General features: G+C 49.3%; 1 protein-coding gene across 1 annotated transcript; it reads right to left on the bottom strand.

The window, feature by feature from the left end:
- Window positions 1–1,383: 1,383 nt before the first annotated feature.
- On the bottom strand, window positions 1,384–12,632 carry il23r (interleukin 23 receptor). Its single transcript, XM_084692357.1, has 16 exons — window positions 12,281–12,632; window positions 11,886–11,956; window positions 11,267–11,749; window positions 10,923–11,064; window positions 10,429–10,595; window positions 9,961–10,094; window positions 9,679–9,856; window positions 8,779–8,861; window positions 8,332–8,527; window positions 7,965–8,153; window positions 7,351–7,449; window positions 6,961–7,110; window positions 5,235–5,375; window positions 3,967–4,045; window positions 3,582–3,672; window positions 1,384–2,896 (listed from the first exon to the last, which is right to left on the bottom strand). Exons 3-16 carry the CDS (start codon window positions 11,448–11,450, stop codon window positions 2,144–2,146), a joined length of 2,586 nt encoding a protein of 861 aa, XP_084548483.1. The 5' UTR covers window positions 11,451–11,749; window positions 11,886–11,956; window positions 12,281–12,632; the 3' UTR covers window positions 1,384–2,143.
- Between the last annotated feature and the right edge of the window lie 496 nt (window positions 12,633–13,128).

Below are 13,128 nucleotides of genomic sequence, written 5' to 3'. Positions count from 1 at the left end.
TTCAGCTCTGGTCGGCATACTTTCACACCTGGAGCACTGCACAGACCTGGTTACACACAGGTCGCACTTTTACAAAACTGATTTAATGTCAAACAAACCAAACAACTTTTTTTTGGTCGTAGTTTTAGAGCTATCTTTCGTTGGGACATTAGTTGTAAGGGTGCACATGCTCAAATAGTCACTCTATACAATAAGAATGACTCTTATTTACTAGGAACAGATTCATAAACACAATAACTTCTGGGGAATATTTCAAAGACAGAAGACAAATGTCCGTTCCGAATAGAACTGCTGAATCAGAAAGACAACAACAGTGCAATACGTTTCAACAGGAATATTTACCTGACTTCCGACAAGCATTGTGCATTTGGGAAAAGGCGGACAGCGGTACTCACTCAGATTCTCATGCTATTATCTCGCCATAGCTTTTGCTTATCGTCACCACGACTAACATTGGACGGACTTGAAAATATCAAATTAAAACCTTCCGTTTTCACATCGCTGTCCGTTGACGTCGGCCCAGCACCTCTCCCCTTGTGTATGTGTATGAGGTGACAGCTCGCGCCCGCATGGTTTCGACTGGAGGAGTGCGCTACGTACAAGATGACATTTGTGACCAATTCCAGCATGACACCAAAACAGGTAGTAGTTTTTTTTTTTTTTTTTTTTAAGTATTTGTAAGAGCCCACACTTCTTTACTTTGAGTGAACAAGTGTAGTCAGCAGTTGCTACAGTTACATTGTTATTATGTTATTACACCGTTTTTACTTTATTTCACTGTTGTTATACTGTTATGTTTTTACACCGTTTTTACTTTATTTCACTGTTATACTGTTATGTTTTTACACTGTTTGTACATTGTTATTACACCTTTTACAGTTGTTTACTCTGTCTTTACACATTTATTATGTTATTACACTGTTACACTGTTTTTAAACTCACTGGGTGTGCTCACGCCTTTGTTGAGCACAACCATTGTTCTCTCAGATATTTATTATTATTATTACCCCCATAAGGATCAGTCAATATTTGGACTACATAGACAACGCCGGTGTCAAAAGTTTTGTCTTGGTAGCGAGTTGAGTTGGCTGTCATATTGTTATACTGTTGTTACATGTTATTAAGTTAATACACCCTTGACAGATTTTACAGTTATTACACATTCATAATGTTGGTATTACACTGTTTTTATACTGTCACTGTCATTACACTTGTTTCACTTGCAGAGATGGGAAGTAATGAAGTACAAATATTTTGTTACTGTACTTAAAAAGATTATTTGGGTATCAGTAATTTACTTCTACTTGAGTGAAATATTTGTGTACTTTTGCCATCTTTGCTACCTGTAACCATTAACAAGTGCGATGAAAACACTAATCAAGGTTAGTTTGGTTGTTGTAATTACTAAGCGTAGGCATGGCCTTAAACAAGTTTTAGAGATGTTTACCTTTTGAATGATACCACCTGTACATGGCAACTGAGGCTACAACAGTTTAATCATTTAACTGAACACAAATACATACAAATGCTACACACACACCTCACCCCCACACACACACACACACACACACAACCCCTCCCACACACACACACGTCCCGTGTAAGGAGGAAACAGCGGGTGCTTCCCCTCAGCCCATCCACCTGGCTGGTTATGAATATTACACATCAAGTCCTTCTAACAGTTTAGAATGACACCTAAAGCCTTCTAAACGGTGTTTAAAACAGTCCACAGCAGTCTTCCGTGCTCCTGTCCAAAACAGCAGACGTCTGAACCAAGATGTCAGACCCTTAAATGTGTTAAGGAGGAAGTGAGAAGCTTCTCTCAGTGTCAACAAAGACTTGTCACAGCAGGCATGCCTGTCTTGGCTCTCAGCGGAACAGGGGAGCCTCCATCTTGGTTCACTACTGAGGCACTTCCTGTTTACCGTATATGCACAGCTCTCATGGCTCAGATGGGGCACGACAATATCACTCTCGCTGACCCACTTATTCATTCATGCCTGTTCTTCCTTTTGACTAAAAACCCACAAATACATTCGGCGGTTTTGTATTTGAACTCTCGACATGAAGTTGAAAGTTGAAACAGTGTTTCTTCTAGACAGACTGCCACGGAGCTAACAACCATGGTCATCGGTTACGCTGGTCAGGAAGTGTTGATCAGACCGTCTGTTTGGGGGAAGTAGCTACAGGTGTCTACCTGCCACTGGGACCAGTGGCTACCGTTCTCTTCTAGAGACACCAGCCCACCCTGACCTCCACCCTGACCTCCGCCCTGACCTCCACCCTGACCTCCACCCTGACCTCCGTCCTGACCTCCACCCTGACCTCCAGACCCCTGCTGTGCTCCCGGCTGGTACCCCCCGCCTCGCAGCCACGCCTCCCCAGGGAAGAGGCTGCTCATCTGGGGAGAGACGGGGGAGAGAGGACACACCACGGAGGTCTGAGCCTGAACGGGAGAGGCAGAGAGCCTCAAGTCACAGAGCCACGCCCCCAGTAGTCCTCCAGGCGGTTCAAAGTCTCTGACAGAACAGTCACCCTCCCAACACGGTGCACTCATCCTCTCCTTCTCCTGCCTCTCCTCCCTCGCCTCCTCCTCCTCCTCCTCTCCCTCAGGCTCCTGCGGGGGGGGAACTGGGGTGGAGGTCTGAGGTTTGTAGCCTGTCTGGGGAGACAGACCCTCTGAGGGTCCTCCCCGGATCTGCGTCCCCTCTCCGGGGGCCTGGCTGGGCCGAGTGAGAGGCTGCTCCATGTGGATGACGGGGTAGACCTCCTCCCTCTCCTCCTGGGACACCTCCTCGATGAGGGACAGCACAGGGTCACTGCGTCTGGACCAACACGCCTGCTGCTCCTCCTCCTGCTGCTGCTCCTGCTGCTGCTCCTCCTGCTGCTGCACCTTCTGGGGAGAGCGACACACCTCAGAGACTAGCACACACACACACACTTCAGACACTAGCGCACACACACACACCTCAGAGACTAGCACACACACACACACACACTTCAGACACTAGCACACACACACCTCAGAGACTAGCACACACACACACACACATCAGACACTAGCACACACACCTCAGAGACTAGCACACACACACACACACACATCAGACACTAGCACACACACCTCGGGGACTAGCACACACACACCTCAGAGACTAGCACGCACACTTCAGACATCAAGTAACGTGTGCAGATTGTCAGAGTGAAAGCTGAATGCATCAAAACAAACTACTGGCTCACTGGTAGTTATTTATAGAGTGGTGTTTACACTACTGTATTTACACAGAGTGGATATGATTCATTTCTCTCCCTTGAGACCTGTCCTCTCTGCATTCTGCTGTTGTTGTTGTTATTAGTAAACTAGGGGAGGAGAAAGAACCAGAGGCCTGTTCCATGCAGCCAGTTTGCCGAATAAGCCAGGCTTGTGTCAGTTAGTCAGACTCATTTCCAGCTGATTCGGTTCCATAAATCCAGTTTGATGTAGTTCAAACTGAGGGAGTTTTGAGGGAACTGTCATAGTACACGGCTTAAAGAGAACGTTCTTTCTGGAAGAGGTAATGGAAGAAGAACATGGAGTTTACCAGGAGCAGTTTGATGGCATTGCTGTTGTCGGGCTGGGGGGGGGATTCCACCAAACAGGCTGGTCCGAAGGTCATGCATGCGTGTTTCACCCTGCGGAGGAACACAGCTGCTTGGGTTCCATGCATATAGGCTCAAAACACGTGAAGTTGAGACGTCCTTGTTCCACCCCAGTTAAAATAATCATGCACTGCCACTCCCAGTACTGTGTGATTAAATCTGACATTTAAAAATGGACCTCTTAATAACATAGGTGTAGTTGGCTCTTAATAACATAGGTGTAGTTGGCTCTTAATAACATAGGTGTAGTTGGCTCTTAATAACATAGGTGTAGTTGGCTCTTAATAACATAGGTGTAGTTGGCTCTTAATAACATAGGCAGGGTACCTCATTCTGATGTATCTGCAGAACAGAAGATTGACCAGGAGCACCATGATAACGGTGGCCACGCCCACAACCCAAATCACTGGAGGACCACAGGAGATGTCAGAAACACCCAGAGAGAGAAACACCCACAGAGAGAAACACCCCGAGAGAAACACCCACAGAGAGAAACACCCCGAGAGAGAAACACCCAGAGAGAGAAACACCCACAGAGAGAAACACCCAGAGAGAGAAACACCCACAGAGAGAAACACCCACAGAGAGAAACACCCACAGAGAGAAACACCCCGAGAGAAACACCCACAGAGAGAAACACCCACAGAGAGAAACACCCAGAGAGAGAAACACCCCGAGAGAGAAACACCCAGAGAGAAACACCCACAGAGAGAAACACCCACAGAGAGAAACATCCCGAGAGAAACACCCACAGAGAGAAACACCCACAGAGAGAAACACCCACAGAGAGAAACACCCACAGAGAGAAACACCCACAGAGAGAAACACCCACAGAGAGAAACACCCACAGAGAGAAACACCCACAGAGAGAAACACACAGAGAGAAACACCCAGAGAGAAACACCCCGAGAGAGAAACACCCCGAGAGAGAAACACCCCGAGAGAGAAACACCCCGAGAGAGAAACACCCCGAGAGAGAAACACCCAGAGAGAGAAACACCCAGAGAGAGAAACACCCAGAGAGAAACACCCAGAGAGAGAAACACCCAGGGAGAAACACCCAGAGAGAGAAACACCCAGAGAGAGAAACACCCAGAGAGAGAAACACCCAGAGAGAGAAACACCCAAAGAGAGAAACACCCACAGAGAGAAACACCCACAGAGAGAAACACCCACAGAGAGAAACACCCAGAGAGAGAAACACCCAGAGAGAGAAACACCCACAGAGAGAAACACCCACAGAGAGAAACACCCAGAGAGAAACACCCAGAGAGAAACACCCAGAGAGAAACACCCCGAGAGAAACACCCAGAGAGAAACACCCAGAGAGAGAAACACCCTGAGAGAGAAACACCCAGAGAGAAACACCCAGAGAGAGAAACACCCACAGAGAGAAACACCCTGAGAGAGAAACACCCAGAGAGAAACACCCAGAGAGAGAAACACCCAGAGAGAAACACCCAGAGAGAAACACCCAGAGAGAAACACCCAGAGAGAAACACCCAGAGAGAAACACCCAGAGAGAGAAACACCCAGAGAGAGAAACACCCAGAGAGAAACACCCAGAGAGAAACACCCACAGAGAGGGCACTAACCTGGAGGAGCGGGGGGCTGGGAGGGCACCCAGGCCCCCAGGGGGCCCTCCCCAGCGGAGGTGGAGGCGGAGACGGATAAGGAGACGTAACCCTTCAGACAGACGAGCCGGTGTCGCCTGGGTGCCCCGGCCGGCACGATTTCTGCACACGCACACACACTTAACGCCTTACACAAACACTTTATTACACACAACCACATTACACACACACGCACACACACACTTAACACCTTACACAAACACTTCATTACACACAACCACATTACACACACACATTTAACGCTTCCTATTTCTAACCATGTAGAATACAGTGTGGGTAACTATTCAGAAGACTGGTGGAACAGAGTACAGCAGAATGTTCTAGAGGAACAGAGAGTACAGGAGAGCTCTCTGGGTGAGAGAGTGAAGCATGCTGGGTAGCAGCAGTTGGTAGTTCGATCGTGTTTGTTGTGTTGTATCTCCAGCTTCCTGTGAGGTTGTGAGGGGGGTGGGGTTAAGAATAGTCCCTTATTCATTGAATACTTGTAAATGTGAACCGCTAAGCATCGCAGCTAAAATTACAGAAGAGTCTAATTTCTGCTGTGAACCTGTTTCTAACCAAGACACCTCGAGAGGCCTGCAGTCTGCAGGATGTGAAACCGCCTTTTCTGAGTCCTTCTCCACAGACGGAACTCAGTCAAAACTTTTGCATGAAGCCTCTCTGAAGACACACCTGGCTGTCTCGTCTTGTTGAACCTGGCTGATTCCTTATCAGCATGATCTGATTATCTGTATCATGTACCACTGTTCACATGTTCATTCTAACCACCCACCTACTTCTTACTCTGCTGTTTTAGTCAGATCCAGAGCACATGCATCACCTGAAGGTCTCTCTGTCTCTCACTCTGTCTCTCTCTATGTCTCTCTGCCTCTCTCTCTCACTCCATGTGTGTCTCTGTCTCTCTCTCTCACTCCATGTGTGTGTCTCTCTCTCTCTAATATGATTTATTGGCATAATGTTGAGGTTAAACAATGTTGCCAAAGCAGTCCACAGTGAAAGGACTCTGTGTCTCTCTGTGTCTCTCTCTCGTTCTCTCTCTAATTCTGTCTTCTGTAATGAGTGGAGAGCATGACTCGGGCTTCTCTGTGGTCTGTGGGTGTGACGAGCAGGCAGGTGGATTCCTCCCGTTACGACAGAGAAGAGAAAGCATCTTCACACGTACTTTATACAACTGTTCCGTCCCACACACACACACACACACACATACATACACCCCCCCCCACACACACACACCCCACACACACACATACACCCCCCCCCACACACCCCACACACACACACATACATGTGCAGAGACAGACACACACGCACACACACACCCCCCCCACACACACACATGTGCAGAGACAGACACACACACACACACACACCCCCCACACACACACACATGTGCAGAGACAGACACACACACACACACACACCCCCCCCACACACACACATGTGCAGAGACAGACACACACACACACACACACCCCCCACACACACACACATGTGCAGAGACAGACACACACACACACACACACCCCCCCACACACACACACATGTGCAGAGACAGACACACACACACACACACACCCCCCACACACACACACATGTGCAGAGACAGACACACACACACACACACACCCCCCACACACACACACATGTGCAGAGACAGACCCCCCCCCCCCCACTCCAGCATGCTCACCCTTGCTCTGCGGGGCTCCCTGGGTGCGGAGGTAGATGGAGTAGTGTGTGATGACGCCTCTCTGCTGCTCCAGAGCCAGCTCCTCCCAGGCCATCACCACCTCCCCTGCCCGGTGAGACACCACCCAGGCCCTCGGCCCTGCCAGGGGCTCTGGAGCAGTCACACACACACGTCAGACACACACACACACACACATTAGATACACACACACACACACACACACACACACCAGATACACACACACACACACGTCAGATACACACACACATCAGATACACACAGGATGAGGATGGGACACAGACAGGTGAAGCAGCGTTACTTATACAAAGATATTGAGCGTCTGCCACTACGACGACACAATGTCTCTGACTGGCTGGGCCTGGTTCTTACTCTGCTGTCTGGAATAGACCAGGCTGGAGGCCAGCTCACAACTCCCCCTGCTGGTCTCAGCGTGGAGGGAAACCTGGTACCTCACCCCCGCGTCCAGGCCTGAAACAACAGCACACAGCATCACACTTCCTGTCCTCTCCCAACTCAAACTGCAGCCTTCAGAGCCTCCGTGTTGCTCTGCTGCCTCTGGTGGTTGAGAGAGAGAAGTGTGTTCTGCCTCTGTATAACACTGGTGTTCTCTGAGGCTTCCCCACAGCCAGTGTAAACACAGACTGCTCCTGGATACTGTTGAACCCCGCTCTCCTGATTCTTGATCTTCTTTACTTTCCTCATGCACCATATGTATGTTTCTTTGGATAAAAGTGTCTGTTAGAAAAGTAAGATGTAGCTGTACCTGTGATGGAGGTGTTATGTACCTGTGATGGAGGTGTTATGTACCTGTGATGGAGGTGTTATGTACCTGTGATGGAGGTGTTATGTACCTGTGATGGAGGTGTTATGTACCTGTGATGGAGGTGTTATGTACCTGTGATGGAGGTGTTATGTACCTGTGATGGAGGTGTTATGTACCTGTGATGGAGGTGTTATGTACCTGTGATGGAGGTGTTATGTACCTGTGATGGAGGTACTCCTCTGCTCCCTGGAAACTCTCTGCCAGCCCAGGACTCCAGAACCAGACCTCCACTCCACCACATAGCCCAGCAGAACAGCCCCAGCCTCGTCCCCGGCCCCAGCCTCGGTCCAGGACAGGACCACAGAGCCGTTTGCACCAGCCAGGTGTGTCAGCGCCTGAGCAGGCAGAACTACAGGAACCAAGACCAGACAGGACCAGACAAGACCAGACAGGACCAGACAGGACAGGACCAGACAGGACCAGGCAAGACCGGACCAGACATCAGATCGGTTACAGTCTGTAACACATGTTAGCTGCCGCACACAGCAGCATGAAGACTGGTTGCTAGTGGGAGTGTGCGTGTGTACCTGTGTGGTTCAGGTAGAGGGTGGCAGTTGGGGACCTGCCGTAGGAGGTGAGGGCGGTGACTTGAAGAGCCGTCACTTCAGGTGAGAGGAGGAGAGAGTGCTGGGTGGTGTCAGCAGCACAGTGAACCCTCTGTGTGTCACCGTGCTCTAGGTACGCCAGCTCGTGCCACACCTGGCCGCCTCGCTGGCCTGGGTGCTGGGGGCGAGGGAGGGAGGGGGCGAGGGAGGGAGGGGGCGAGGGAGGGAGGGGGCGAGGGAGGGAGGGGGCGAGGGAGGGGGGGAGGCAGGTGAGCTGTCTCCCAGGGTGCACCAGGACAGGTAGAGCTCTTGTTTCTGATGTGCAGAGATGTTGTTGCAGTACCTCCACAAAACACTAGAGGGAGCTCCTTCACAACGGCAGGCGACACACCGACCATTCACACACATCCGACACACACACTTCCCTACCTTCCACATCACTATCACAGTCCGAGCGGCGTCCTTCTCCAGGGGCAGCATCACTCTCCACACGTCTGGTTCCTGGCTGGGCCCTGGAAACACCCCGCAGTCTTCACATCTCACCCCGCACACGCTTCTATCGCATCACATCCTGTTTCTACAGCCCTTCTTACCAGCACTGTCACGGATGGCTACGTACGCCCATAGAACGGCACCTAGATAAACCTCAACCCTCAAGGAAGACAAGGAGACACTGCCAGGGGGGAGGACAAATGTAGGATAGCTTTAGGAGGGGCAGGTTAGTGAGGGATGCCCTCCTCCAAAGACAGTCGGAGGAAGGAATGTTTATGGCGGTAAAAGTACAAACTAGCACCACTGTAGTTAAGAGTAGCTAACGTAAAGTGTTACTGTTAAGTGTGACCATGATGAGATTCTTATCTCAATCAAGTCTGTTACAAAGCAGGGCCGAGACCTCGTCTGCTACAGAGCTCACCTGCTACAGGGCTCACCTGTTACAGAACTCACCTGCTGCAGAGCTCACCTGCTAGAGGGCTCACCTGCTGCAGAGCTCACCTGCTAGAGGGCTCACCTGCTACAGGGCTCACCTGCTAGAGGGCTCACCTGTTACAGGACTCACCTGCTACAGAACTCACCTGTTACAGGGCTCACCTGTTACAGGGCTCACCTGTTACAGGGCTCACCTGTTACAGGGCTCACCTGTTACAGGGCTCACCTGTTACAGGGCTCACCTGTTACAGGGCTCACCTACTACAGGGCTCACCTGTTACAGGGCTCACCTGCTACAGGGCTCACCTGTTACAGGGCTCACCTGTTACAAGGCTCACCTGTTACAAGGCTCACCTGTTACAAGGCTCACCTGTTACAGAACTCACCTGTTACAAGGCTCACCTGTTACAGGGCTCGTCTGGTTGAACGATGAGCTCCAGCTGCTGCACACAGGCCTGGAGGCGGAGGTGGTCACAGGTATGGAGCTACACACTTTCACTTGCATTTCATACTCGGTTTGTTGCTCCAAACCCTGTATCATGAAGCTGTGTTTACTGAGATCAGTCGCCTGTTTCTCCACCTGGAGGCCACAACCAACAACGTGTTCGTTAGGGGGGGATTTGAACCGGCGACCTCCTGTTCTCGGCAACTACAGGACGGCTTAAAAGTGTACAACTCACTTACCCAGGAGCCATTGCGTTTCCTGAATCTGAGGTGTGCGGCCTGTAGCGGAGAGGGGTGGGCGGACACCCAGAGCACCTCTGCTGACGTAGAGTCGTTGGCAAACAGGACGTTCACGATGCCTGGGGCGTCTGGGTCTGCAGCAGACAACAGAGCAGCCCTGAGATGCCTTTCCCCATAACCAAGTCAGGTGACACATATCACCAGGGACAAGACGCGCTGACACAGGCAGGAAATAAGTCACTGAGCGAGTGTGTCTGTATGTGCGTCTCTGTGTGTGCGTGTATGTGTTTGTGTGTACTTGCGTGAGTATATGTGCGCATGACCAGACCACAACGAGAAACTTCAAACTGAACACAACATCGATCAGATCACCATGAAGAACAAAGGAAAAAAAAACGTGGTCAAAGTATCTCAGGTCCACTTTGAACCAGCGGTAACCCAAAGCATCTTGGGAATCGTAGTTCTCACATTGAGGGTACAGGTCCATGCCGCAGATGGTCTGAAACATATGCTTTCTCTTCTGCAGCCTGCAGATCAGGGAGGAGCCGTGGACTCTCGTCAGGTTGAACCGGGCGCTGCTGCAGGTGTCCCTCCACCCCTCACGTTGGGCCACTCCATCCAGCTCCAGGACGAACCTGACCACACAACACCACCCTGGTTAGCCACACACCCTCCATGACGACCATGGGTGAAATAGACACGCGACGACCACAAATCAGTTCTGTGGCGTCTATATGTCCTGTGCTGTACAACAAATGGCTGCTCGGAGGACATAAACATTTTTGAAGTCTAAGTGGGACGTACGAATCAAACTGAATGAGTAGAGCAGTGTTGTTCAATCCTGGTCCTCAGGGCCCCCTGTCCTGTATGTTGGAGCAGGGTCATGTCTGGCACATACAGGACAGCGCACCCAGAGGACCAGGACACCCCTGGGACAGAGATTAGAACAGAGATGCACCAACTTGTCGTGGTGGCATTTGGCGTCTGCGTAGTGGCAGGAGACCGTGAGGTTGGAGCCCGCAAGGAACTTGGCACCCGGGGAAACCGTTAACGCGCCCGGACAGGTAACCAGGGGCAACATCTCAGAAGACACCAGGAGAGAACCTGACGCAGACGACAACAACAAGTCAGTTGTCAGAGGCAGCGACCGCGAGCCAGGAGAACCTGACGCCAGTGAACACAGTGGGCGTTTAGCGCAGCAGACAACTCCAACCAGAACAGTCCCCCACAATACACAAGCACACTTTATATAACTGTATTTATTCATTATTTTGTATGGTTATTAGTTATGAACCTGCGTACTCACAGCAGCCAGAAAAATGCAGGAGCCAGGTGACAGTCCAGGGTGCTCTCTGAGAACTCCCCTGTCTGGCGGTGGGAAGTGTTTTACCTGCCAAAGACAACCTTTCTGCCTCTTTAACAGGGAGGTCGGGATCAGCCTTCTTTGACCATAACTTCTGCATGTTGACTACAGTTGAACACTTCTGCATGTTGACTAGAGTTGAACATTTCTGTATGCTTGGTTCTTCTGGTTGTCTGATTACAGACGATCAACGGCACTCTGGTCTGCGCCCCCTGTCAGCTGTCTTTTGAGACCAAGAGAGTTGACCTTACCTGGTCATCAACAAAAAACATCCAGATTGTGCTTCGGTCTTCGAACTTGCAAACTGACGTAGCACAGTTTTACAGTTCTAACATCTCCATCTCCCACTCCATCTCCAGTGAAGCGACGAGCTCTCCACAATGAGAGAGAGACAGCGATCCTCTAAATACTCTTCTTACACCACAGCTAACATACGGAAAGGTATTCACAGATCATACTGGTGCCCCAGACAATTCAGCACAGACTATCATAAATGACAGCCATCGAAGTTTGTAGTGAAACTGTACAAAAAAAAAAAAAACATTTTAACTTGTAATCTTACCTCAGTAAAGGATGTCGAAATATCCTTATTTCACAATGTGTCTTCAGATAAATCAAATATTTTAAAATATCCTGTTAAGAAGAAAATGACATGTTCCTCTTCATTGAGAGTGAGTAATGTGATCTATATCTTATTCAGTTACTGTGAAGCTACGCTGACTAAACAGCCCGTGAGCCAGATGACTCTGAGCACTGACACATCTCACAAACTGTAAATGTGTCAACGACCTAGATTTGAGACATTTCAGCAAGTACAGACGTTTTAAACATGGTGTCCCACTTCAGTAACCACCACAACTTCACCACAGAGACTCAAGGTGCTACAGATGCTTCAGCTTGTCTCTCTTTTGTCACAAAATGTTCAATGAGATGACATACTCTGCAGATATCACCTACCAGAACATTCCTCCTCCAATTCCTGGATTTGGCTCGTCAGCGTAGTCATGGTGACGGGCGTGCAAACACAAGAAGTCGACCTGCATCCGGTTCATGGAGAATCACTATAAAAATTTTAAGTCATAGATAAGTTTTGTAAGAACTGTTTCCTTGCCTCTCCTGACCCCTGGTTATTCTGCTACACCTAAATTGATGCAGAAATATAAAAAGAGAACGCAACAGCGTTGATGTTTGTTATGAACGACACCGGGTATAGCATCTGACAGTGGTACAAAACATAGATTAAAAAACGTTCATGTTTTAGTGTAATTCAGACCTGATAGATGAGTGAAACCTTACGTGTTCAAACTGCACCTCGTGTGGAACAAACTGTGAGAACCAGCACAGCGCGGTAGAGGACTGATTTTGTTTCCATTTCCATAACATTCTTCAAAAAGCCGTTTGGGGGGGAGGGGGGAGAAACCGACTAGTGCCACATCACAAAGAGCTAATAATAAGAACACTTTTAGTGAAACACCAGCAGTGCTGATATTTAGCTTCAGTAGTGTGGGGATTTTTTTAAAATATAAAGTTGACAAAAAACCAACACAGGTTGAAATAAAGGATCCTCTGAAGTGCTGCGCACAACTGCTTGCAACAACACGGTATGGGTTAGCATGGCAGCTGTAACAAAACAAGGGCAAGGTTAGTTTTGTGCACAACGTAGCGTGAGTTTGTTTTTATGAATGTAGACTAAAGTCGACTTTTCTTACAGTGCTTTTCTACCTTGTACCTGCATGACTTCGCAGTTTTGTACTCCATATAATGGCTAAGATTATATGGCTTCTTACCTACTTAAGTATTGATTT

Source organism: Hypomesus nipponensis, chromosome 26 (assembly GCF_054491055.1).
Source record: "Hypomesus nipponensis isolate SF chromosome 26, ASM5449105v1, whole genome shotgun sequence".
Classification (NCBI taxonomy): Eukaryota; Metazoa; Chordata; class Actinopteri; order Osmeriformes; family Osmeridae; genus Hypomesus; species Hypomesus nipponensis.
The sequence above is the reverse complement of the archived record's forward strand: the minus strand, read 5'-3'. Positions and strand labels throughout refer to the sequence as shown.

Excerpts from the sequence above, each read along its gene's own strand:
- il23r (XM_084692357.1), bottom strand. The coding sequence starts at position 11,450 with ATGCAGAAGTGTTCAACTGTAGTCAACATGCAGAAGTTATGGTCAAAG. Across the intron at positions 11,065-11,266 it reads CCTGCATTTTTCTGGCTGCT|GTTCTCTCCTGGTGTCTTCT; the intron begins GTGAGTACGCAG and ends CGTCTGCGTCAG. Across the intron at positions 8,862-9,678 it reads CCAGACGAGCCCTGTAACAG|GGCCCAGCCAGGAACCAGAC; the intron begins GTGAGCCTTGTA and ends GGGTGTTTCCAG.